The 26096-nt window shown below is 46.2% G+C and overlaps 2 protein-coding genes across 3 annotated transcripts; both read left to right on the top strand.

Moving 5' to 3' along the window:
- The first annotated feature begins 790 nt into the window (after window positions 1-790).
- On the top strand, window positions 791-13256 carry TAF8 (TATA-box binding protein associated factor 8). Of its 2 annotated transcripts, XM_073319730.2 has the most exons (8): window positions 791-848; window positions 2121-2277; window positions 3219-3317; window positions 3623-3685; window positions 8322-8446; window positions 8794-8941; window positions 9278-9420; window positions 9883-13256. In XM_073319730.2, the coding sequence occupies exons 1-8, from the start codon at window positions 816-818 to the stop codon at window positions 10024-10026; spliced, it is 912 nt and encodes a 303-aa protein (XP_073175831.1). In that variant the 5' UTR covers window positions 791-815; the 3' UTR covers window positions 10027-13256. The 2 variants fall into 2 exon arrangements, with proteins under 2 accessions (XP_073175831.1, XP_078705917.1); XM_078849791.1 differs by lacking the exon at window positions 3219-3317.
- A 4557-nt stretch (window positions 13257-17813) lies between these two features.
- On the top strand, window positions 17814-25168 carry LOC140901167 (acidic mammalian chitinase). The gene is made up of 11 exons (XM_073319507.1): window positions 17814-17838; window positions 18065-18094; window positions 19077-19281; window positions 20136-20192; window positions 21111-21276; window positions 21631-21755; window positions 22083-22206; window positions 22306-22488; window positions 23350-23466; window positions 23796-23931; window positions 24753-25168. Exons 1-11 carry the CDS (start codon window positions 17814-17816, stop codon window positions 25019-25021), a joined length of 1437 nt encoding a protein of 478 aa, XP_073175608.1. The 3' UTR covers window positions 25022-25168.
- Window positions 25169-26096: the final 928 nt, after the last annotated feature.

Below are 26096 nucleotides of genomic sequence, written 5' to 3'. Positions count from 1 at the left end.
TGGTAAAGAAATGAAACTATTAGCCAAACTGAAATAAAATAACTGAAATGGCATCAACAGGGCTAACAGCAACTTCAGCTCTTTCCAGTCCGACATAAATAGCAGATTCCCTTAAGGACAACCCAACTATTCCTTGATCCCTTATGTCAGAAAGGCAGAGAGCTCCTTTCTTATGGGGGTCCTTTCATTTGTACTGCAATTAGAGAGAATAGATAGTTTCTAGACAGGTACCGCATCTCTTGCACTGCACTGCTTTCTGGCGCCGTTGTACCATCTGACTAGGGTACAGATTGAGTGGATCTTTAACACATTTGGGGGTAGATCCTGGGGTCACACCAATTTGGGGAACAGTATTTTGGGAGAAGCAACGGAGAGAAGGGCTACTGCAGAGGGTTTCCAGGATTTTCAGTAGCGCCCTGGACCAGTCCCACACAAAGTCCTGTCTTCCTGAGACTGGCCCAGGCTGTGAACTGGAAAAATAAATGAACGGTGCCCTCGCAAATTCCACCCCTAAGCCAGACTCTGTCGTCCCTTGATCCGCAGTGAAATAGTGAACAGTGATACCCTTTAAATCAACGGGTCTGTGCAATTCACACTCCTTAGAGCTGTTTCAGGCTCTATCCAGACTCAGGTAGACAGCTCCCGCTCAGGTCCCCAGCCCTAGGGCTCCTCTGCAGCCCAGACTCAGCACGAGCTTCCCCATCGCAGCCCCTATGCCACTGGCTTCCCCCTGCAGCCCCAGCCTCTCGTCAGGACTACAACTCCCATAATGCCCCGCGCGGCCACGCAGGCGCGTCGTCGCCCATGGATTCAAGATGGCGGACACGGTGTCCAGCGGCTCGGGCACGGTAACGGCGGATACCGGGGGGTTAAGTTTCTTGGGGAATGGCCAGCGCACGGGTCAAGGTGGCCGGGGGACCGGCTTATCCGACGCGCGTCGAAGCGGCTGCGGCTCGGGTGGGCGGCTTCGGGGCCTGCTGGGCCGAAGAGAGGGAGGCTCTGATTGGCTGACCTGCTGGAGTAGGCGGGGTTTGGAGCTGGCCTTCGATTGGCCGAAGTGCCTGTAGCCTGCTTGACCGCGGTCGCTGCCAATCACATGAAGATTGGCGTGGGCGGGTCTTAAAGGGACAGTGCATGGGGGGCTGCGAGGCGAGCCCCAGAGCGTCTAGTGCCCTGGCAGGGCTTAGCCCAGGGGTGGGGTCCCGTTGGTCGGGCAGAGCCTGGCACGGGGAGCAGAGGAGGGGGCACGTGGGGTGCCGGGGCGGGAGGACTGGGCCCAGCTCATCTGGTTTGCTGCGGACCTGCTTTCCCCTCCCTGGGCCGCTGTTTGCCCCTGGGCACGAGGGGGCGAGTAACATGCTCCTGTGGAAAAGGGGGGCTCGCTTGTCTTTGAGATCCTCCCGCAGGGAGGTGTAGAGAAACAGGAAGTGTTCTGGCAGTATGGTGGCAGGGCTGTTTTACAAGTGGGTGACTGAGGTGCAGAGATATGAATGGGCTACGCACCCACAACTGCCAGTGAATCAGATAGGAGGTGCTGTTGCTCCTTACTTCTAATTTATTTCTGTTATGTATTTGGATTTCAGTAGCAGCCAAGTGCTACCCTAATGTACAAGACACTGGCCCTAACTCCAGGAGCCTACAGTCTGAGAAGACAAGCAGACTGAAGGAGAGACTCGTGGTTTATTAAATCAAGGCAGAGCTGGAGGCCTGGCTCCTAGTATCCTGCTGTAAACACTACACGGCACTGCTTTGTTAAAGTTCCACTTGCAACATGCTCACAGTTCTGCCCCCGAGCACTCCAAATTGGTCCAGTGCTGTGAGTCTAATTCTAGTCCTGTCCCATCTGGTGACTTAGCCTGACAATGCAACAGAATCAGTGTGATTCCTAATGCTTGTTTCCAATCAGTTCTTTTGCCAGACTGGAATAGGAGGGGGTGTTGAAGTCAGGGCTGAGGTGATATTGGCAGAGTTGAGGTTTGGGGAACTGGTATTAGACTCTTGCATGATATCCTTCTGTACCCTACTCCTCTGTGATCAAGTGGTGGTGTTTTTCACTTCGGTGAAGTCATTGTTGACATCTCCTGTTTTTGTGTGTGTGTGGGGGGGATCTGTTTCTATAGAGATCAGGAGGCAAACACTCAACAACACCCGCAGATAATTATTACTTGGCTCGGAGAAGGACTCTGCAGGTTGTGGTCAGCTCCTTGCTGACAGAGGCTGGGTTTGAGAGTGCCGAAAAGGCAGCGGTGGAAACCCTGACGGAGATGTTACAGAGCTGTAAGTATCTGTGTCACAGGTGCAGCTATTTCAACCAATAAAGCAGAGATTTGAGAGGCCAGCATAGTTTCTGAAATAAAATACAGTGGTCTTAAAATCAGGTATTCCTACTGGAAATAGAAATGAGCACCCATGATACAGCAACATTGCTATAATGTAAACAGACCTGACAGATCACCAGTAGTTAATTGCTTCTTAATTACTGAAGCTTTACATTGGTCTCTTTCTAAAGTTTAGGGCAACATTTTCAAACAGACTTCCAATCTTAAATGTATATATTTTGCAAGCACTTATTCATTTGTGTAAATGAGGTAACTAGAGAATGAAAGGATGATCCAGTGGTTAAGGCACTAGCCTAGTACTTAAGAGACTTGAGTTCAGTTTCCTGCCCTGCCCCGGACTCCCTTTGAAACCTTGAGCAAGTTACTTAGTGTCTCTTTGCCTCTGTTCCCCATCTGTAAAATGGGGGTAAATAGCTCTGCCCTGCTTCACAGGGTTGGTTTGAAGATAAATACAGTAAAGTTTGTGAGGTGCTGATGCTCTAGTAAAGGGGACCATAGACGTACCTAAGATAGACAACTATGCACCTAACTTTCTGATTTGTGCACTCACTGCTTAGCACACATGTTTTTCTGAGTTCACAAACCTGGGGTTTTGCATGCTTGCAAATGAATGTGCTGCAAACTTGGTAGACGCTGTCTGATTATTTGATCTTAATGTCTCCATTAAATGATGCAAAGCCATTTTTTTACAAAAGAATTACAAATCCAGCATAAGACTTTGTATTCCAGAAGACCTTTTCTTTCCTTTCTAACCTCAATGAAAGGGCTCATTGAAGCTCTCATCAGGTATAAGTGTCTGAAATCAGGATTAGTCTGATATAAATCTGTAAGCCATGGTCTGTTTCAAATGTCCGTGTTCTGCTGGACATTTCTTTCCAGATGTGTCAGAAATCGGAAGGAGCGCCAAGTCCTACTGTGAGCATACAGCAAGAACTCAGCCGACCCTTTCGGATATTGTTGTTACCTTAGTCGAAATGGGTGAGGATCAGACTGGTTCACAGCAAGCTCCAATGGTTGCATCATGAAGGGTCGGGTGGAGGGTTGTTTTGCTACGCTTGCTCCTGCTGGTATTTTCATGCTCAGATAGGTATAAATATAGATTGAGATCATTTGGAGTTCTGTCCTATTCCCATTGAAGTAAATAGCAAAATTCCTATAGACTTCAGTGAGATCAGAATTGAGCCAAGAAGCAGTGTTTTCTATATGAGCAAGCACCCCCGTTCGTTAGTCCTTGTTTTGTTGATACTCGTGTGATTTCTGTTTCCCCATCTCTTGTGTTTCAGGGTTCAATGTAGAAACTCTCCCTGCATATGCCAAGCGCTCCCAGCGGATGGTCATCACTGCACGTACGTGGGTTATCATCTAGCAAGGGAATTAATTTGGACTAAGCAAGTAAATTGGTGCCATGCAAAACAATAGTAGATAAATAATTCAAAGTAATATAGATAGATTGAAATGGTTGTTAAAGGGATTTTGTCAGGTGATGTTTGGTTGAAAACCTACGTATAGTAAAAAAAACCCCAGATTTTATGGATCCTGAGACCAACAGACTGTTTCCGTGGGACTTTATTTTGTTTAAAGTAACATTTTTAACAAATAAAAATCCCTCTTGAAGTTTTGTATCCTAAACATTGCAGAGTCTGGCTAGTGCACAACAACCAGAAGGTGAAATTGATGACAAACGGAAGAGAAATTGACTAACCTGTGAATCCACAAGTAATTCTGTGCCTGTAAATGTTTTTGGCCATTTCTAAAATTTTGTGGACTGTAAAATCTTAGCTTGGGGGTACGCCCACCAAATGGGTGAATGCACTTGTATTCCGCACTCCACCAGCCCCTCTGCATGCACCTGTCACGACTTCAGTGGGCGATGCTCTGGAACTACTCCCTACAAAGCCAGTCAGGACTCTGAGGGAGCCTCCTCTGTGTGAGCATACTGTCTCCGGGGCAAAAAGCTTACAAAGCTTCCACCTTTCTGGGTCTGACCTTGGAGCGTTCAGCATCCCCTTCCACACCGTGTGCTCCCCACAGTGAGTCCGCACAGGCAGGGCTCCTGGGGAAGCCAGAGGGTCTTGCACCCCAATTCCACAGTCAGACGTTATAGCCAGTCAGTAAAACAGAAGATTTATTAGACGACAGGAACATTGTCTAAAACAGAGCTTGTAGGTACAGAGACCAGGACCCCTCAGTCAGGTCCATCTTTGGGGGACAGGGAGGCCGGAGCCCCATCTGGCCCCCACTCCATTTCCCCATGGGGGGGCAGGAAGGCCAGAGGCCCATCTGGCCCTCCTTCCATTTCCCCCACCAGCTCCAAAACTGAAACTCTCTCCAGCAGTCTCCCCCAGCCTCCTCCACCCCACCAACTCCTCCTCCAGCCTTTGTCTCTTTCCCGGGCCAGGAGGTCAGCTGACCTCTCTGTTCTCCAACACCTTCAGCTGGCACCTTTGCAGAGGAGAGGGGCCCAGGCCATCAGTTGCCAGGAGACGGGGTGTCGGCCAGTCTCTGTGCAGCCCCTTTAGGGCTCTGCAACAATCACATCCCCTTATCCCACCACCTAGATACTGAAGAACTGCATAGGGGAAACTGAGGCACCCACACAGTATTCAGAGAAAACATTAAGAACATTCCCGCTTCGTCACAGCACCCAAAGAGTTTCTGTTCTTTTGAGGCACGATGGAGATGACTACCTACTGGAAGAGCAGTTTGTATTCAGATTTTCTGTAACTGACAAATGATAAATGAAGGAATAGGGCCCCATTTGTCAAAATAGTTGGTACTGTTCCAGTGTTACCTCATTGCCCGTTGAACTTCTCTATATGGGGTTTGCTGTCCACATACGTGGTGGGCTGAGTGCAGTTCATTGTCAATTTCAACTAATCATTGTTCCTTGGAGTGCTCTAGAATGGAGTCTGAAACGGTTGCCTAGGGGAAATGGTCTGTCCCTGGTTATACTATAGATGGTCTATAGATAGAGAGATCAGCTCCATTTCTGCTTACACTCCTCTTATGCTGGGGATTGGGCTGAAAAATGAGGACTAAGTTTTTATTATTTAACAGGCAGGAATGTCTGTGAGGGGAGGGCTCCTGCCTCATACTGGCAATGAGGGGCGATCAACAGGTTATCTCAAGTGCTTATATACAAATGCACAAAGCCTTGGAAACAAGCAGGGAGAACTGGAGGTCCTGGTGATGTCAAGGAACTATGACGTGATCGGAATAACAGAGACTTGGTGGGATAACTCATATGACTGGAGTACTGTCATGGATGGTTATAAACTGTTCAGGAAGGACAGGCAGGGCAGAAAAGGTGGGGGAGTAGCACTGTATGTAAGGGAGCAGTATGACTGCTCAGAGCTCCGGTACGAAACTGCAGTAAAACCTGAGTGTCTCTGGATTAAGTTTAGAAGTGTGTGCAACAAGAGTGATGTAGTGGTGGGAGTCTGCTATAGACCACCGGACCAGGGGGATGAGGTGGATGAGGCTTTCTTCCGGCAGCTCACGGAAGCTACTAGATCGCATGCCCTGATTCTCATGGGTGACTTTAATTTTCCTGATATCTGCTGGGGGAGCAATACAGCGGTGCATAGACAATCCAGGAAGTTTTTGGAAAGCGTAGGGGACAATTTCCTGGCGCAAGTGCTAGAGGAGCCAACTAGGGGGGGCGCTTTTCTTGACCTGCTGCTCACAAACCGGGTAGAATTAGTGGGGGAAGCAAAAGTGGATGGGAATCTGGGAGGCAGTGACCATGAGTTGGTTGAGTTCAGGATCCTGACGCAGGGAACAAAGGTAAGCAGCAGGATACGGACCCTGGACTTCAGGAAAGCAGACTTCGACTCCCTCAGGGAACGGATGGCCAGGATCCCCTGGGGGACTAACTTGAAGGGGAAAGGAGTCCAGGAGAGCTGGCTGTATTTCAAGGAATCCCTGTTGAGGTTACAGGGACAAACCATCCCGATGAGTCGAAAGAATAGTAAATATGGCAGGCGACCAACTTGGCTTAATGGTGAAATCCTAGCGGATCTTAAACATAAAAAAGAAGCTTACAAGAAGTGGAAGGTTGGACATATGACCAGGGAAGAGTATAAAAATATTGCTCGGGCATGTAGGAATGTTATCAGGAGGGCCAAATCGCACCTGGAGCTGCAGCTAGCCAGAGATGTCAAGAGTAACAAGAAGGGTTTCTTCAGGTATGTTGGCAACAAGAAGAAAGCCAAGGAATGTGTGGGCCCCTTACTGAATGAGGGAGGCAACCTAGTGACAGAGGATGTGGAAAAAGCTAATGTACTCAATGCTTTTTTTGCCTCTGTTTTCACTAACAAGGTCAGCTCCCAGACTGCTGCGCTGGGCATCACAAAATGCGGAAGAGATGGCCAGCCCTCTGTGGAGATAGAGGCGGTTAGGGACTATTTAGAAAAGCTGGACGTGCACAAGTCCATGGGGCCGGACGAGTTGCATCCGAGAGTGCTGAAGGAATTGGCGGCTGTGATTGCAGAGCCACTGGCCATTATCTTTGAAAACTCGTGGCGAACCGGGGAAGTCCCGGATGACTGGAAAAAGGCTAATGTAGTGCCAATCTTTAAAAAAGGGAAGAAGGAAGATCCTGGGAACTACAGGCCAGTCAGCCTCACCTCAGTCCCTGGAAAAATCATGGAGCAGGTCCTCAAAGAATCAATCCTGAAGCACTTGCATGAGAGGAAAGTGATCAGGAACAGCCAGCATGGATTCACCAAGGGAAGGTCATGCCTGACTAATCTAATCGCCTTTTATGATGAGATTACTGGTTCTGTGGATGAAGGGAAAGCAGTGGATGTATTGTTTCTTGACTTTAGCAAAGCTTTTGACACGGTCTCCCATAGTATTCTTGTCAGCAAGTTAAGGAAGTATGGGCTGGATGAATGCACTATAAGGTGGGTAGAAAGCTGGCTAAATTGTCGGGCTCAACGGGTAGTGATCAATGGCTCCATGTCTAGTTGGCAGCCGGTATCAAGTGGAGTGCCCCAAGGGTCGGTCCTGGGGCCGGTTTTATTCAATATCTTCATAAATGATCTGGAGGATGGTGTGGATTGCACTCTCAGCAAATTTGCGGATGATACTAAACTGGGAGGAGTGGTAGATACGCTGGAGGGGAGGGATAGGATACAGAAGGACCTAGACCAATTGGAAGATTGGGCCAAAAGGAATCTGATGAGGTTCAATAAGGATAAGTGCAGGGTCCTGCACTTAGGACGGAAGAACCCAATGCACAGCTACAGACTAGGGACCGAATGGCTAGGCAGCAGTTCTGCAGAAAAGGACCTAGGGGTGACAGTGGACGAGAAGCTGGATATGAGTCAGCAGTGTGCCCTTGTTGCCAAGAAGGCCAATGGCATTTTGGGATGTATAAGTAGGGGCATAGCGAGCAGATCGAGGGACGTGATCGTTCCCCTCTATTCGACATTGGTGAGGCCTCATCTGGAGTACTGTGTCCAGTTTTGGGCCCCACACTTCAAGAAGGATGTGGATAAATTGGAGAGAGTCCAGCGAAGGGCAACAAAAATGATTAGGGGACTGGAACACATGACTTATGAGGAGAGGCTGAGGGAGCTGGGATTGTTTAGCCTGCAGAAGAGAAGAATGAGGGGGGATTTGATAGCTGCTTTCAACTACCTGAAAGGGGGTTCCAAAGAGGATGGCTCTAGACTGTTCTCAATGGTAGCAGATGACAGAATGAGGAGTAATGGTCTCAAGTTGCAGTGGGGGAGGTTTAGATTGGATATTAGGAAAAACTTTTTCACTAAGAGGGTGGTGAAACACTGGAATGCGTTACCTAGGGAGGTGGTAGAATCTCCTTCCTTAGAGGTTTTTAAGGTCAGGCTTGACAAAGCCCTGGCTGGGATGATTTAACTGGGAATTGGTCCTTCTTTGAGCAGGGGGTTGGACTAGATGACCTTCTGGGGTCCCTTCCAACCCTGATATTCTATGATTCTATGATTCTAACTGCAGCGCCTGTGACAAATCAGCCAGTGACTCCCAAAGCCCTGACGGCGGGACAGAACAAACCCCATCCATCCCACATCCCCGGCCATTTTCCTGAGTTCCCGGATCCTCACACCTACATCAAAACTCCGGTGAGTGGAAAAGACTTTACAAAATGTCATTCATCGTCTCTTTGGCTCTGCAGCAGCAGCAACATAAGCACTGTTAATGTAAGCCTGGTACCCATTTATCTAGGATACTTTCTCATTTACTGTGAATCATCTCATTTACTGGGCCACAGGTTTCTGTATTTCTGAGCTCTGCAGCTCGCTGCAAGGCGTTGTTAGTTGAGAGCTCTATGTTTTGTTGTGTCATCCACTCACCAATAGTGTCTTTAACTTGAGCTGGCTGTCTTGCATCCGGTAACTCTATTAAAGAGCTAGTACCTGCAAGTCCTAAGTCTGCACATCTCCTTGTTCTCTCCCTTCCTGCCCAACAGACGTACCGGGAGCCAGTTTCAGATTACCAGATACTACGGGAAAAGGCAGCATCGCAGAGGCGTGATGTGGAAAGAGCTCTGACTCGCTTCATGGCAAAGACGGGAGAGACGCAGAGTCTCTTCAAGGATGATGTCAGCACGTTCCCATGTAAGAGCTATCTAAGATGCCCAATGCCAGACACTAAATATAAATGATTTTTTTATCTATCTTGGGTTTTTGCATGGCCCCCATGTAATATCGGAGTACTACAGACTCTTTCATGTATTTATCCTCACAACAACCCTGTGGAGTAAGGAAATACTGTTAGCCCCATTTTACAGATAGGGGACTGAGTCTCAGGAGAGGTTAAACACTTTTGGGGCTTTTTTAATAGTACGTTTGCTTCAGTGCTTCCTGATAGTTGTTGGCTTAGAAATAACACACATTTAATTGAGAAGCAAGTCTCCTAAGTTGCTAACCGTGCCCTCCTTTCCCCGTCCCTAGTGATTGCTGCCAGACCTTTCACAATACCGTACCTGACTGCTCTTCTCCCCTCTGAGCTGGAGATGCAGCAGATGGAGGAAACGGATTCATCCGAGCAAGATGATCAGACGGACACGGAAAACCTCCCCCTCCACATGAGCACGGTATGCCCAGGATCAGAAACTTGGAACTCTCCATTGTGATCCTCCTTGGGTCTGATTATCCTGTCTTGCCCTTTGAATCATCATTGACATGCCTGGGCAGAGTGTCAAGCGTTGATTTGGGTACCATTTTATGTCCCCTTTGCACCAGTATAAATGACATGCAAAATATCATAGATCTTTGTCATGCTTCAGCTCACAGAATAGAGCCTTGTGGCTGTTAATGTTGGATCCTGACTATATGAGGGAACTTTCACTGCAACCTCAGAGGAAAGAGGATTTCCCTAGAATCCTGTACTGTTCCCATAGGCATCTACTCCCAGTAGGAAACAAGGATCATCTCCCTGAGTGCTGCTCATTGTTCGTTATCCCTATTGCTCTTGGTTGTTGTGTATCTCTTTGGTCTGCAGACTCCCTCAGCTCAGCTGTTCCTAACTTCAAATATTTATTATTTTTACTTGGCAGGATGATTCGGGAGCTGAGAAAGAGAATGCTTCAGTGCTACAGCAAAATGCATCCCTGTCCGGCAGCCGCAACGGAGAGGAGAGCCTAATAGACAATCCCTACCTCCGGCCAGTGAAAAAACCCAAGATCCGCAGGAAGAAGTGAGCTGCAGCAAGCTGACTGCATGGAGGAAGAGGAGGCCCGCTGGCTGTCCCACGGAGGTTTCCTTTGCTGCTATGAGTGGCACAGGACAATGAGGGGAGATGCTGCTGGTCGAGTGGCTGAAGCAGAAGAATGACCTCCTGTACATACCAAACTACACTTCTCCTCCCCCATCTTCCTCCTCCCCCCCCATCTCCCACTGGCTTGGCACAGTCAGTAGGGAAGGGGCATGGAAGCCACCAGTCCTCACACTGGAATCAGCCCATCTACTCCAGAGAACACCTAGCTGCAGCTGTGACATTCCCCCTCTTCATGGGATGGATTCGTCCTGTAAGGAGGAGGCACGCAGAAGGGTTTTCACTGCTTAACGTTTCCCAGTGGACTGTGTAGAATGCAAGAATTGATGTGCTTCCACAGGCTGGTGGAGTCCTCATCTAGACTCAAAGAAAGACTTGTCCATTCCACTCTGCCTGTCTGCATTGGTGTGCCCAGGATTCACACCATGGTCCCTTGTTGACTGTGATCTCTATTTGAACCAGGGATTGGCTTGGGCTGCTGCACAAAGCTCCATATCTTAAACTTCCCTAGAGTTTGAGGTTGTCCAGAGCTAGAGGTCCTGCCATGAAATCTAGACCCAGATCCAAAGTTGCTGAATATTCAGAGTTGTTGGTGTTTTGGTTTGGCCTAAATCCCCTTGTTCAGGAGCAATGGGCAGGGTTATGCATGTGTATCAGGGTCACGAGGGAGACTGCCCAAGTATGCCACTTATTCTAGTGTTTAAATGTGGAGTTGCAGAAAATGTTCACACTATTTTTTAAAGTGCATTTATAGTGAGAAAATTAACTGTGGTCCCCTTCTTACTCAACAGATCTGTCAGAATGGTTCCCTCTTAATCAATAGATCAGCTTCTTGTGTGTCTTTGTCTTATTCGTGCATTTTTCTGGCAAAAGTCCAAGATTTTATGCCTGTTAACCATAGGGCTGGATTTCTCTCTGCTTTGCACAGAATCCGCTAAATTCACTGTGCAGAGGCGTTATTTGTGAGGAGAGTGTCCAGTAAGAGGCAGAAGAGTCCCTGGTGCGTTTTCAGTTCTCAAACTTTGTTTATAATGTTGGCAGTTAAAAGTTGATTTGTTTTTTGTTTTTAAATCTGGTAAACTGAGTGCATCTGGTGTGTCACTTAAGAGGAGGGGAATAAATACAGAGGTCCAGAATACCATGCTTTTCTGACTACAGCTGCACTTAAAAGCAGTAAGCATGCTGTTTATACCTTTCCAGTTAGAGAATGTTTTCCAGCTGTCTGAATGGCAAGATCTAACAGCTGCTTCAGGCTCCCTTTCGATTCTGTTTGGTTTCAGTGCAATACAGGTCCCCTGAGAGTCTGCCAGCTGTTTGAAACCCACTGTGCTAGAAAATTTGGAATACGAAATGAGAATCAATTGACGGTCTGTCCTTATGGTCCATTTTGTCCTGCGGAAATACAGGGCTTTTATTCACTGGAAAGACTCCTTTTCTTTAACAGCCAAAAAACACTGCTCTTTCTAGCATGATCAGTGACCTAGGGATGGTATAAGTGTTCACTCAAGCCTGGATCCTGAGGCCCTTACTTAACTTTCACTCAGCCTTTATTCAGACAAAACACTGGTTGGCTTCAACAGTTTTCCTTGAGTAAGGATGAGTAAAACCTGAGTAGAGAAACTCCATGCTGTAAATCCATGGACCCAGCGAGGGTTTGCCCCTAATACCAAATAGCTTTCTCTGACTGCTAGTGCTAAATGAAAAGATGCCTCTGTGAAAATATTCAGCAATGGCAGAGATTACATGGCAGACGAAAACATTGCACCCATAGTGGTTGCAGAGGTCAGAGTGTCAATTGCAAATGGCTTGACCGCTTCAGACTGCCTTGTTAAACACTATTATTGTTGGAAGCGGGAAGGTTTTGCTCTGAAGCACATGTATACAGGTTTAGCTAAACCACTACCCCTCCCAAAATTGGGCTGCCCGAGGAAGAAAAGTAGGCAGCAGGTTGATGATTTTAAAGCATTTTTTAAATTAAATTTTGGAAAAATAGAAACGAAACACTTTAGAGCTATTGAAACTGAAAGCAAAATTGATCAGGCCTTTTTTTTAGAAGGCATATGTGGAAAAGATCCTGAGATGAAAAGTATCAAAATCTCCTTCCCTTTCCACCTCAGTAAGCCAGCTCTTTAAGCTCTCTATCTCTGCAATGAAATTGGTCGTGCTCAGCCCTTTCTGTCACTCCACTAACATCCAGCCTACTGTGCATTTGGGCAGGGAACCAGAAATCTATGGGAAATATCAGTCTCTTGGTGCTCTACCTCCCTTTCTCTGTCCATGTACCCGGTGGTTTATATAGTTGCCCTCTCACCTATCACTCTCCAGCTATCTAGAAATATATCCCTTTGTCTTCCGGTCTCTTCCCTCGGTACTAGCTGGTTTGATGATTCCTGGAACAATTCACCATGCTGCCTCATGAGACTGTGATCAGGAAGCAATGCCCCTGGCAGGCTGGCAGCATTGCCCAGCGGAGAGGGTAGGGTGCTGCTCTCTTATGCTTCAATACTTTACCCACTGGAAGAAGTCTCCTTGTCCTCCCAGCTGAAGGAAAAGTGTGGCATGGGGAGGTGCTAGGGGGAAGTAATCACAACAACCTCTTCACTCAAGCCAATTATTGTGCTGAGACCCTGCTTTCAGAAAGCAAGGGCTCTGTGTGCTGTGGGTGAGATGTTGGAGTAAAGAAGTGTCCATGCTTGGACGTGCCTTGTTTTTCTGCTAGAATCCTCCTATCTTCAGAAGACAACCTTGGCCAAAGCAGTGGCTGTTTGTAGTTAATGGTGATGTCACATCACTCCCATGTCTAATAGGATGAGGGTAAAAACTGGTTGCTAAAGGGAGATTCTAAATGCAAAGGCCGGAGCCTGCCATGTGTGCGTTTCATTCTGTACCATCCAAGTCCGTGGGAGATTTGCCATTGACTTCAGCAGAAGCAGGATTGGGGCCTAAATGCCACCAGGACCAACATGTAAAATTCCTTTTTCCCTGAGGTTGAATTGTTCCATCGTGGGAGGCTCAGAATCCAGCCAGAAGCTCTGAAACGTTATCCCTGGCGAAAGAGCCCTGCGCATGCCATTGTCAAGCCTGCCAGTGCATTTGTTGTATAGAAGAATGTATGTACATACATTGTATATTTATAAATTTATATTTTTGTTTGGACATTTTGGATTAGGCTTTTTTGATGATAAAAACCTGAGTTGGACAAAAGTAGAGTGAAAATAATTATTTTTAAGTTCATAATAAAAGAAGTTCTGTCTCTAATAACAGCGAGTCACTGTTGACGTGTGAACCTTGGATGCACTTAGGGATTGATTGAATGTCTATCCAGGATTAACAGCTTCCCTTGGTTGTTTGTGTTCAGCCTTTTCCTCCGTGTTCTGGAGTAAGAACTCCACCATCGAGGCCAGCCCTGGAATTTTGCCACATTTCTGAGCTGGAGAGCAATGCCTGGTACTGAAGACTATCCCTGCTGTCACTGCACTAGCATGGACTGCATCTGGGGTCTGGTACCCCAGTGCATTATTCCAGTTTTACCCTGATCTAGCTCCGTTGCTTTCATTGGAGTTGCAAAAAAAAAAAAAAAAAAAAAGCCCTGGCCCCTGCAGCTCCTTGGGTGTCTCACAGAAGAGCCTGAAAGGATCTTGTGCTCCTGTGTGAGCGGAAGACTGCACGTGAATGCAACTGAGATTCAGTGCTAGGCATAGTCCTCTGCACTGAGAAGAAAGGTATATGGTTAGCTAGCCATAGACTCTGCGTGCAATTGCTCCTTTCACTACAACAGCACAGGGTAAATGAGGGTTGAGGAGAAAATGGGCATGTCTGCACAGACCGAAGGTTAAGACTGATCCCAATCACCAAGAGTGTTAATATGGTGCTTAGCTATACACTCCCCTCTTAGGCCCCCCCTTACGCTATGAGGCAGAGTAACCAAGGCCAAACAGCAATGTGTCATTAATGCAGAATTTCTGTCCCCTGTGCTCCCTGTCCTGTTCATAACGTGAGGCACTATGCACGTGAACTGGGTGCAGCATCGGGCCCTAAATTAATCCTACTTTATGTAACGCAAGGCAGTGGGCTGTTGTTAGTCTGGACTGAAATCTGCTCAGTTTCATGAAATCTGATGGGTTTCATTTCTCCTCTCTCCTGAGGGAGGGATGGGGGGAGTATGAGAATGGGAAAGCCCTTCCTCTTTTCTAATTTGCCAAGCACACGAAGTATTTGCCTCATCCATAAATATGCATGCAACGTTTGGTTTGTTCCCAAGGCCAACCACTACCATTGTTGTGAGCTGGGAGGTCATTCTGGGTATCAGGATACAAATGAGCACATCCCACATCCTGATCTGGAATCACTACATCCATCCCTGCCAGAAGAAGTAGTTCTTGAACTGCAGGACTGGGGACCCGTTGTATCTGAATAATACCTAGCTCTTATACAGCACTTTCCAGGTGTAGATTTCACAGCACGTTACAAAGGAAATCAGTGTCATTATCCCCATTTTACATCTGGGAAAACTGAGGCACAGTGAGAGGAAGTGACTTGCACAAAGTCACCCAGCAGGCTTGTGGCAGAGCCAGGAACAAAACCCCAGATTTCCTCAGTCCCAGTCCGCAGTGACCTATCTGCGAGGCCACACTGTCTCCTTTGGATGGCTATACCAGGAAGGCAATGGGGAACAGGCAGCTTTATCCCACAGCATCTGTGTAGTCATGAAGAGTCACAAGGGATGAAGAGGCAGAGCCTTGAGTGTAATCACCCCATAACCGGTCACTCTTTCTAGCAAGATTCATTGCATTTTGTCCTTGGAGCCTTGTCAGTTGGGATATAAAGTACCACCACCATCAGACCTGATTAAACTTTTTATGTAACCATTTGATTCTCCCTTGTCTTTCCTTTGTCCCAGAGTTTATGGTCACTGCATTAATCTGCAGATACTGCAGAGACCTAGCTGGTGTCCTGTTCCTGGTGATGGGCTCCCTGACTCCAAATCCCGTTCTCAGTGGGATCAGAACTGGGGGTGTCACTCACGTAAGAATTAGGAGTGATAGTGCTATTGTCCAGTTAGGACACCTTTTCTTCCCAGGTTCACCGACGTGGTTACCCCACCAGGTAACCATAAAAGCATCAACTCGGGGATCGCCTACCTCCATAAGTCTGAGTTCGATGGGAGTGACCTGGACTTCGAATACCTGGGTCCCAGGGGCAGCCCGCCAGAGGACAAGCATTGCTTCGCCATCTTGATTCAGGTGAGCCACCGACGTGCTATCCCACACCTCCATCCTGTGCCCCCATCCAGAAAGGAATTTGAGCACATGCTTAACCTTCAGCATGTATTCGCTCCACTGACCTCATTAAGAGCTGTGGAGACTCAGCGTCTGTCAAACCCGGCTCTGTGACTAAGTGAAGGCCTGGGCTAGCTGTCTGTGCAGACTACTGAGAGAATGCTAGGCACCGGGTGCCTGCATGTGTGGCTCATACAAGCTAGCACAAAAAAGCGAATGACCTTCCCACAAGAGTGACCGCGGTCCTTATTCCCCCCCTTAGGAAACGCTGGAAGCCTTTACGGCTCAGGCTGCAAGCACTGGATGCCGGAGGCCGTTGATCACAGCAGCTGTGTGGACTGTCAGAGACTATTGATGCTGCATATGAAATAGCTGAATTAAGGAAGTAAGTATCACGATTTTCCTACGGGGAGAATAGTCCTACTGAAGTCCCATGCTGACTATTCCTTATAACCCTATTAGCCTCTGGGTACTTACAAACTGATGGTTTAATAATTGGTTCCAGTATCTTCCCAGGGATCAAAGTTAGGCTGACAGGTCTGTAATTCCCCAGGACCTTGAGATGAATCCTTTCGACTTTCTCGTTTTGCTTCAATAAGGGTAAAAACATTTCATTGTGACTTCATCATTTCAATTGGTTTCATTTAGACTTCTATGAGTGCAGCGTTAGCATGAATTGGTTATCATTTATATCACGGAGCAGTGTGGGTAGCCTTAGGAACTGGTCCCAAGTCAAGTGCTGGAGACTATTTGAGGACTTTAGGGTTCTAGAAAAGGCCTAGGGAAGTGTAATGAGTGCATCAGATCTTAAGGCTTAGTTTTCTGAAATGTACCAAAATACCAGAGAGTGACGCTCTGTGTACTGAGAAGGTGGCCCAAGGGATTCTTGAGGCTGGCGGAGAGAAAGACACAGTATTTGATTCTGACATGCATGACACGGTTTTACAAGATGGTTGGTATGAATCCCTTCCAATCAGAATCAGAAGCAAGGGTATTCGTCCTGACCGTCAACAGAGAAACATTTCCTGTGCATAACTCTTGTATGAAGTGAGATCTATTGGGTTGGAATGCTCTGAGAAGAAGAGGAGACGTTGGCAAGAAATAGAAGAGATGCTCACCTTTCATAAAGCTTGCCTTTGGCTGGTGGAGGAACTGGACAGAACATCTAGTACTGGGGAGCACGCTCTCTGTCATGGCAGTTTAATTCTTTTTGTTTAAGGTCCTGAAAAGACTTGAGCTCTGGCCGGTGGTTCAGCACAGAAGTAGGCTAAGGTGCAGGAAAAGGGGGAGTATATTAGAGATATGCATAATCTAGCTCTCCCAACCAGTTATGCAAGTAGCGATGGATAGCTGCTCAACAGCCTTGACTTACTTTAGCGATTAGTCTATCTCCAGGCCATTTGTCACTCTCTGAAGGTTAATTGTACTGGAGTTTTTTGCACCTGGCATGCTTGGGTCTTATCAGGGCCCCTCTCTTGGCAAACCTTGTACCCACCCCCTTGTGTCTATCCCTCTCGGTCCTTATCTTTTCATGTGTTGCCAATATAGCCTGGGTGACAAGGGGATTAAAGTTTCTGAGGAGGGCAGTGGATAAACAAGTTACATGAGGTCGGGGGGGGGGATAAGCACCTTAGGCCAGATCCAGTGACCTAATGCACTTTCATCGACTTTAACAGGAGCATTCCCACTAACTTCAGTGGCCGTAGGTTTAGACTTATAGAGGTCCAGATTCTCCCCTGTGTTGGGGCTTCTTTGAGCCAAAAAGCTGCTGTAGCTAGCCATGGCAGGATCATCCCAGTGTAGGGGTATTTGCCAATGTATGAAGGCCAGTGTAGCAATCCCTATGCATCCTCTGGTCTCCGTGTCTGGCACAGAGGGCCCGGCTGAGGGAAATGGGTATGGCCAGGCCTTCCCTGCACTCTGATGAGCCTCGGCTGCCATATTGGCCTAGGGCCACCTGAAGCTGTTGGCAGCCTGGAGCCCAGAATTGGGGAGGTGCAAAGGATGGAGACACTGTTGGCGAACCCTCCTGGGGTGGTGTGTGTGAGTCCCCACCTGCAGCACAAGATCTAGGCAGTAATACTTTTTGTTAACATTTTAGTTTGGTTCCTTCAAAACCATTTTGAGGGAATAAGCGGTGCCTGGCATTCTGCTGGCCCTCTGTCTCGGGCGGCATTTCGCCCAGAGGGAATTGGTGCTCTCCACTCCCTTAGATAAATGGAAGGGGATCTGGTTCCAACTTCCCACCCCCAGCCTTGGCACTGGAGGTGTTGATGTCCTTGAATAAATGAGCTTTTCTATCTGTTTGTTTTATTTTGTTTGTGGTTCTGCTGTCTTTTATGCAGGTGTTCAGGTTCCACGCTGATAAGGACTTGCCTCTGCCACATAAAGCACTTCTGAGTTCCCTCGGTGGGACATTCCCTTGGAAGGAGAGATGGGAAAGGTGTTGCTGTGGGTCGGTGAGTAACTCTCTCTGCCTTTGCTGACTACATCAGGATATAACTTCCCTGGATGGCTGGTCTCAGAGGCAACAGCCTTTTGCCCAGGGACAGTGTGTTCTAGAACTGGTCCTAGCAGGTGTCTGGGTAACAATGTACATGGAATAGTTTTACTTGCTCTGGGACTGATTTAAGCATTGAAAGGCTCTAGTCAAGTTTATTTTTAATGCATTCTTCCTTTTTGCAGCTTTGGCCATTCTGGTGCAGTTGCAGCTGGGTAAGAGCATCTTATTCTTTCTTTTTGTGCACAGGGTCCTGATGAAACTGCAATACAGTTAGAAAGAACAGTTAGCCAGACTTTCAGCTGGTGTCAATCGGTGTAGCTCAATTTCAGTGTAGTTATGGTTTCAGAGTAACAGCCGTGTTAGTCTGTATTCGCAAAAAGAAAAGGAGGACTTGTGGCATCTTAGAGACTAACCAATTTATTTGAGCATAAGCTTTCGTGCTGAGGATCTGACTCACTGATCCCTCTTCGTTATTCTTTAATGTTTCCCTTTGTTGGCTCCATCCATTTTTGCTCCTTCTAACAACCATTCTCTGACTTCAAGAATGGGCACGTGTCTTTCATGCAACTCGGTGTTAAACTGGAGCAAGGGGCAATAAAACCAGTAGTCTTTGTTTTCTCTAATGCTGACTGATAGCTGAGTCTACTCACCCTGGGCCTTGGTTTCTAACTAAGCAAGATTATCCTGTCGATAACATAATTGTTCTGCTCTGGGCCAAATGTTTATCTCTGCGTTGTGGTTGGTTGAAAGGGAACGCCCCGACCTTGGTGATATCTCAAAAACACTGTTTATTGCTGTATTTGTCATTGGGAACATGTGGGAACATGTCATTGGGAAGTTGCTTGAATGGGACATGTGACTGACTCCTAGATGTAGATGCAGAAAATATACATACCAGGGTAGCATTGCGTAGGCAGAATTTGTGAGTAGAAAGTGACTGTTAAATGAAATCCCCATTCACACTCAGGACCGGTGCATCTATTTGTATGATCAGAAGATGAGCAAGAAAAGGCTAGAATTTCCTCTTGTTACCTCAGTGTTGTTCCATTGACATCAGTGGATTTACTCCTGCACCAACATTGGTGAAAGGAGAATCGCACGTCTGATTCCACACTCAATAACACCGGATGTCTCCATCAAGAAACAAACCGACGTTTCCATCTTAATATCTGGAATTTGCTTTTCTCCTGCCAGGCTCTGCCTACAAACTTGTGTGTTACTTCACTAATTGGTCTCAGTACAGGCCAGAACCTGCCAAGTACTTCCCAAACAATGTGGACCCAAATCTATGCACCCACTTGGTCTATGCCTTTGCAACTATGAATCAAAATAAGATTGCCCCATATGAATGGAATGATGAAGATAGACTCTTCCCAGAATTTCAAGCACTAAAGAAAAGGTCAGCACTTTCCAATTTTACAAGATTTAAAGCAAATTTTGCTTTTAAAAAATACTACTTGTTGCCAGGTAAAACTGAGATTTTTCTATTAGCAATGAAGAATTTCTTTATTAGAGAACAGGAATAGTTTAATAGATATCTAGCAGCAATGCTTTCATTAAGGGCTCTGTTCCACAACCTTCATGGGACTTTACTCACACAAGTAGTCCCGCTGATTTTGGTGGAACTGTGTAAGTGTGCACCAGTGTGAGTCAAGGTTCCATGATCAAGTCCTAAGGGTCGATTGTATTCAACCCTGTTTTCAGATTAGTATATTTTGGATGCATTAGGTTACTCATGGCTGGAATGTGGTCTGACACAGGAGTCCAGTTCAAGTGTAAATTATTATTATTATTATTTTTTACAAAAACACAGTTTTTAAACCAAAGAGGAGGTGAGGAACCCTGTGGCTGGGCATTGCACAGAAATTTAGGAGCTCTCGGTTCAGATCCCAGCTCTGACAGAGTTGGTCTCTCTGTGCCTCGCTCTTCCCATCTGTAAAATGGGGATGCTAACATTTCTTTTTGTCCCACCCGTTGTGTGTCTTATCTGTTTAGACTGTTGGCTCTTCAGGGCAGGGTCGGTCTGTTGCTATGTGTTTGTACAGCACCTAGCACAATGGGGTTCTAATCTGGCTTGGGGCCTCTAGGCAACACTGTTACCAATACTGAATTATGATCACCAAAAAGAACTGAATAGGTTTTCTCAAATTAAAAATAATAACAACAACAAAAAGTTCACAACTGAGCCAAGTCTCAAACGCAACCAAGTGACTGCTGCTTACTGACCTTCCTTTTTCTTTTCTCATGTCACAGAAACGACAAACTTGTAACCAGCCTGGCTATTGGAGGGTGGAACTTTGGCACTCAGAAGTGAGAACTTTTCCCTTGACTTAATGACAAAGATGATGCTGAGACCTTGGCAACATACAGCCTCCTGCTGCTCCTTTGGAGTCAGTGAGAGCTTTGCTATTGACTTCACGGGGGATAGGATTAGGCTCACGATGATGATGTGAATGACCAGATGTAAACTGGTAGTGACTGGGTAGCTGAAGAACTGGGTATTGATGATACTGTGGTTGCTGGTGACAATGGTTGAAGAAATAAGGAGAAGAATGGTGATGAATTATGAAAATATAGATAGTTAATGGTGATTAGACATTCATGATACGAATGGCAGGTGATTGTGGAGAATGGGTAAGCAGGGGATGGCTGGGAAAAGTTAGGTTGGATATTGCAGTGGTTGGAAATCCCAAGCGGAAAATGGGAGCATTAAACAGAAAATGGTAGTGTAACGATGATGAGATAATGAAGATGGGTCCTGATCCAGTGGGAGTCTTTCCATTGACTTCATTGAATGGTGGATCAAGCTGATAGTGAAGATAATGGCTAGGAAAGTGATTAAGGGTACTCTGAGTAAACAGATCATGCAGAGAATGGGATGGTGGTACTAGTGGACACACGACAATGGTAGAGAACAGGTTGGGATGAATTTTGGTGAGGATAGTTTCATGGTGGAGAAGGAGGAGGATAAAGATGAGGGCAGACTGAGATAAATACGCAGGTCTTCAGACTCTGGAGTTTGGTGATAACAGAACTTATTAATTGTGGATTATTGGGTACACGTTGCTAATGACAGCAAGGGAGGTGATTAATGGAAGTGGGTTTTAATTAGATTGTTATGTATTAAGACAATTACATTTATAAAAGAGGAACTGAACAAGTCTGCTTTGCATGTGTTGGTGGAGAAAAAAAAGGGGGCCAAGTTGTCTAAGAATTATCCTCTTCCAGATTCACTGAAATGGTTGCCTCACCAGTTAATCGTAAAACGTTCATTGACTCGGTGATCGCATACCTCCGTAAGTTTGGGTTTGATGGGATCGACCTGGATTTTGAATACCCAGGTTCTAGAGGTAGCCCCCCCGAGGACAAACATCGCTTCACCATCTTGATTCAGGTGAGTAACCAGTGCGCTCTCTCAGTTATTCTGTATATCAGCTGGAGTGAGTCAGATCTGAACCACCAAGCTGTGTATCAGCAGTGTTTACATTGGCACTGCATTATTTTAGTTCACCTTTAGTAACTTGAGTCCAACTATTGTGGACTATGGTATCAGACCTTGTTTAAGATACTGTTCCATCTTGCAAGGGCTTTGGGGACAATGAGACATGGAAGGAATCTTGTGAAGATCTTTAGGAGTGTATATATAGCAAAGGGCAGGTTGTGGGGCTGTTTCTAGATAGATATTCCTGCTAGACATGAATGACATTTTTACAAGAATCACTGCCAACGCTCTCATTTCCATTTTCAGGAAATGCTGGAAGCCTTTAAAGCTGAGGCTGCAAGCACTGGACTCCCAAGGCTGTTGGTTACCGCAGCGGTATCTGCTGGCAAAGGAACTATTGACGCTGGATATGAAATTGCTGAGATAGGGAAGTGAGTGGACTGGTTCCCGCATTGTGCTTGACATGCGATTGGCCTGGTTCTCTGCTGCCTTGCCCCTTGCCTCATCATTAGTACCCATGCAAAATCGGTGGGTGCAAAACGCTACTAAATCCCCATGGTAGCATTTACACTCCCTTTGGGCAGGCGTAAGTGACAGCATAAGGTTCTAGGCAATGGATATTCAGGCCCAAAGTCTTGTGCATCCTTTAGGTCAACGTGGGATGATGTATTGTCTGCTGACTCATTTGTCCATCAGGAAATCATATTCCTAACTGTGTTTTCTTTGTTTGTTTGTTTGTTTCATTTAATTTAAACCAGGCTTCTCGATTTCATCAGCGTGATGTCCTATGACTTCCATGGAGGCTGGGATTCCTTCACAGGGCACAACAGCCCGCTCTATGAAGGCTCTGCCGACTATGGTGACTTCAAGTACTTCAACTGTGTAAGGGAACAGACAGCAAATTCCCTTTTTATTTCTCCAAGAGGGAGCTGAGATAACGGGCACTGGTGGTAAAAAGATTTTCCATTTGGATCTCTGCAGAAATATGCCATGGAATACTGGAACGATAACGGTGTCCCAGCCGAGAAGCTCCTGATGGGATTCCCCACCTACGGGCGTACCTTTAGGCTTAGCAGCAGTGACACATTTGTTGGTGCCCCAGCCTCTGGGGCTGGGTCTTCTGGGCCTTACACCCGGGAAGCTGGTTTCTGGGCTTATTATGAGGTGAGAAGCTTGAGAAAATTACATTTTGTGGCCCAGATCCTGAGCTGATGTAAACTGAGCTAGTTCCATTAGTCCTGGTTCTCAGGCGAAACTAAGATGCCTTTACTTCACTCTGGCAGTGCAAAGGGGCCGTATGCTCACTTTAAGGGCCCCTTTACACCACTAGAGAGGTAGAGGGTCCTGAGTGTAAATGAGAATCAGACCCATTGATTTCAATGGAGCTATGCCAGTTTGTAGCTGCTGAGAATCTGGCCCATAATTAGTGTTTTATGGCATGTACTTTTATGATTTATAGGTGACATATTTCTTTTTTGCTTAGGCTGGTTGCTGAGTTTCTATCTCTTGTCTAAGCTTCTCTCTCTTCCTGTACAGTGGACAGATTCTCTTCCCACTTACACTAGTGTTGTACTGCAGGGACACTAGCAGGCTAGATCTTCAGGTCTGGAAGAGTTCCATTCAGCTCTGGTCCCAAACGGGAGGTGGGGCAAACGTGGCTGTACCACCCCCCTTTGTGTCCACTTCTTCTCCCCTATTCCCCAGGCCAATGCAGTCCCTGATGCCAATTAAAGTAAGGCTGCTCTAAGCTACTCTTTGCTGCTGCAAAGCCTAAGGGGCTATTCTGGGGGATTGGAGTATAGCTGTGATGTGATCACCTTCTCTCCTGTCAGCTGTGTGGCCTAGGGGCTGCAAGGAGGTGGTAAGGCAGGGTACACCAATTCTACACCACCAGAGTAACTCCTAGCTGACCACTTAGGCTGCTGGATTGCAGACTAAAAGGGGGGACAAGATCTAGCCCATTGACTTCACCTTTTGGCTCCTGAACGAGGCCCACTGTGTGTTAACTCCCTGCTGTTTTGGCAGATCTGCACATTCCTAAAGACTGCTCAGGTACGATGGATTCAGGACCAGAAAGTCCCCTATGCCGTTAAGGGGAATGAATGGGTTGGATATGACAACATGTGCAGTTATAAACACAAAGTAAGACCTTTAACATTTTAAAGTGAGCTTTACTTATGCTCTGCTCCTACTATTAGGAAGCACTTGGCTTAAATTCTGTGCATTTCAGAGTCTCTCGATAAAGGGAGATATTTTCAGCCTCGTTCGTATTGCACTAAGGCACTGTGAATGTGATGGGAATGTTTCCCAAAGCATTTTTTTTGAGCTGGGGCTTTACTGCCTAGAAGTTCTGTGATCTATGGCTGTCTAGCCAATTACTGGTTTCACTGTGTGTGTGTGTTGAAATTCTTAAAGGAATTCTTAAGCAGCTGTGGAAATTTTATTGATAGTTGTACGAATTTTTTTGATAGGTCAAATACTTGAAGGAGAAACATTTTGGAGGTGCCATGGTGTGGGCTATTGACCTGGATGATTTCCAGGGCTCTTTCTGCAATGAAGGAAAGTATCCTCTAATAAGTGAGCTGAAGAGACTCCTCGAAACAAAAGGTAAGAAGGTGCTAATGAGTATTTCAGGCCTATATAATTAGGAGGTTCAGTATATGTTTGTCACACTGCTAAGGTGAAATTCCCTCCTCTGCAGAGGGCCAGAACATGGACTAGTTCTCAATATAGGTATTAAGTAGAACATAAGCACTGCCTGAATTTTTGGTTTTGTGCTAGCCCTCTGCACAGAGGTGAGTGTCACCCCAAAAACACATATTTGTAGCTGGAGCTCCTGTTTCCATTTGCACGCCTATAAACATGCAAGTGCTTGTCATGTGGTAAATATGAGCTTTAGAAAACTACTGATGAGGCAAAGTTCAGCATTTTGCTATGTGTGGTGTCTTAACACTGAGCCATTATATAGCACTTTACATTTTGGAAGAGCTTTGTAAGATAGTTAATCCTCACAACATATATAAGGCAGATAAATATTACTTGCCCTGTTTTACAGATGGGGAAATTGAGGCTCTGAATTGTTACGTGACTTCGTCAAGGCCATGTTAATCCAGAGGCAGGATTAGACGTCTAGACCATGTCTCTGAAACATGCTTGTCAGTGTGTGAACCATGCCCATTCTGTGCCTGATCTGCAGAGGATGTGAATCTGCTACAGCTCTTACCTGTGGGGGTGGGGCCAGTCCTTTAGCTCAAGTTATACAGGATCGTGCTCGTAGTCCAGGAGCCCTGGGTGATAAACAAGATAACAGCCATTACAAATTATGAAGCATAGCGTCCAGAAACATAGACAGGCATACAGGAATACATGTGTAGATGAAATCTGGCTGAATCCATGTATCTTAATGACTTGTTAATTATTCATTTTAGATCCGATTGTGCCCAACTGCCCGACAGACATCCCTCCACCAGACCCCACGCCTTCTCCAGATGACAGTACAACTACCTCTCCAGTTATTCCCCCAACTGAGGGGGGAGATGGTTCATTTTGTGCTGGTAGACAAGATGGTACCTATGCCGACCCCAAAGATAATACAAAATTCTACGTATGTGCTGGAGGCAGGACTCACCACTTTACCTGTGCAGATGGCCTCATCTTTGATGAGAGCTGCAAGTGCTGTAATTATCCAAAATATTAACCCCAGTCCCAGCTCAGAACAAACACTGATGAGTAACATACTGTAACTCGAATCATTCCCGGCAGAATCCCTCTTGCCCTATTAAAAAAAGCCAAGTGGTGGCAATAAGGCACTAATATGTGTGTGGTCTGTCTGCTGTGTGATTGGTGACCCTGCTTTTAACAGTAATAAATAATAATCTCTTTTATATAGTGTCTTCTCTGTTAATGCATTGCAAAACTACATAGGCAAGATATTCAACACAGGCTGAGCGTGGCTTAGTCAGATATTTCCTAAGACATCTTTCTGTGGTTCAGATTTGTGTCCTTCTCCATCTCAGCTCATGTAATTTTTAATAATAATAATTAATAGTTATCTCACTTTTCTTCCCTCAATCTCAAAGGAAGGTAAATAACCTTATACCCATTTTACAGATGGAGAATCTCGTGCACAGAGAGTGGAAGTGATTTTCCCAAGGTGACGTAGCAAATTAGTGCCCAAGCTGAAAACACAACCTAGATCTCCTGATACCCAGTACAGTTCCCTATCCCCTGGGCCGACCAAGTCCTTATTTTGGGATTTACTCGACCACTGCGTGAAGATGTCTTGTGGAACCTTCACCAGCAGGGGAGGTTCCACAAGACATCTTCACGCAGTGGTCGAGCCTGCTTGGAGAAATGTGGGAAATGAATAGCTGCGGTTGTTGTATAGCACAGCCTTGCACCCACTGGCACAGTCTACTACAAGCTATAGCCCCTAATGTATGTTAAATTATCTCAGGGTTGCACCTTTAAGCATCAGAAGACTTCAAGATCATGAAGGTTCCTGCGGCCGTAAGTCACAATGGAACATATATTGGGAAGACAAATCATAGTAGCAAATCTCATTGAATTCAAGTGGGTACCTTGAAGCGTACATTTACCTTTCATAATGACCCTAGCTACCTAACAGACATAAAAAGCACAGCTTGGCCCTACTTCTCCTCTCACTGACGCTGGTGTAAATCCTAGAGTAACTTCACTGGGCCAAATATAAATAATAAAGATAATAGGAGCGACACAGTGGTAAAACTGGTGTAAAGGAGCAGAGACTCAGG

This window comes from Lepidochelys kempii, chromosome 21 (genome assembly GCF_965140285.1).
Source record: "Lepidochelys kempii isolate rLepKem1 chromosome 21, rLepKem1.hap1, whole genome shotgun sequence".
Classification (NCBI taxonomy): Eukaryota; Metazoa; Chordata; order Testudines; family Cheloniidae; genus Lepidochelys; species Lepidochelys kempii.
The sequence above is the reverse complement of the archived record's forward strand: the minus strand, read 5'-3'. Positions and strand labels throughout refer to the sequence as shown.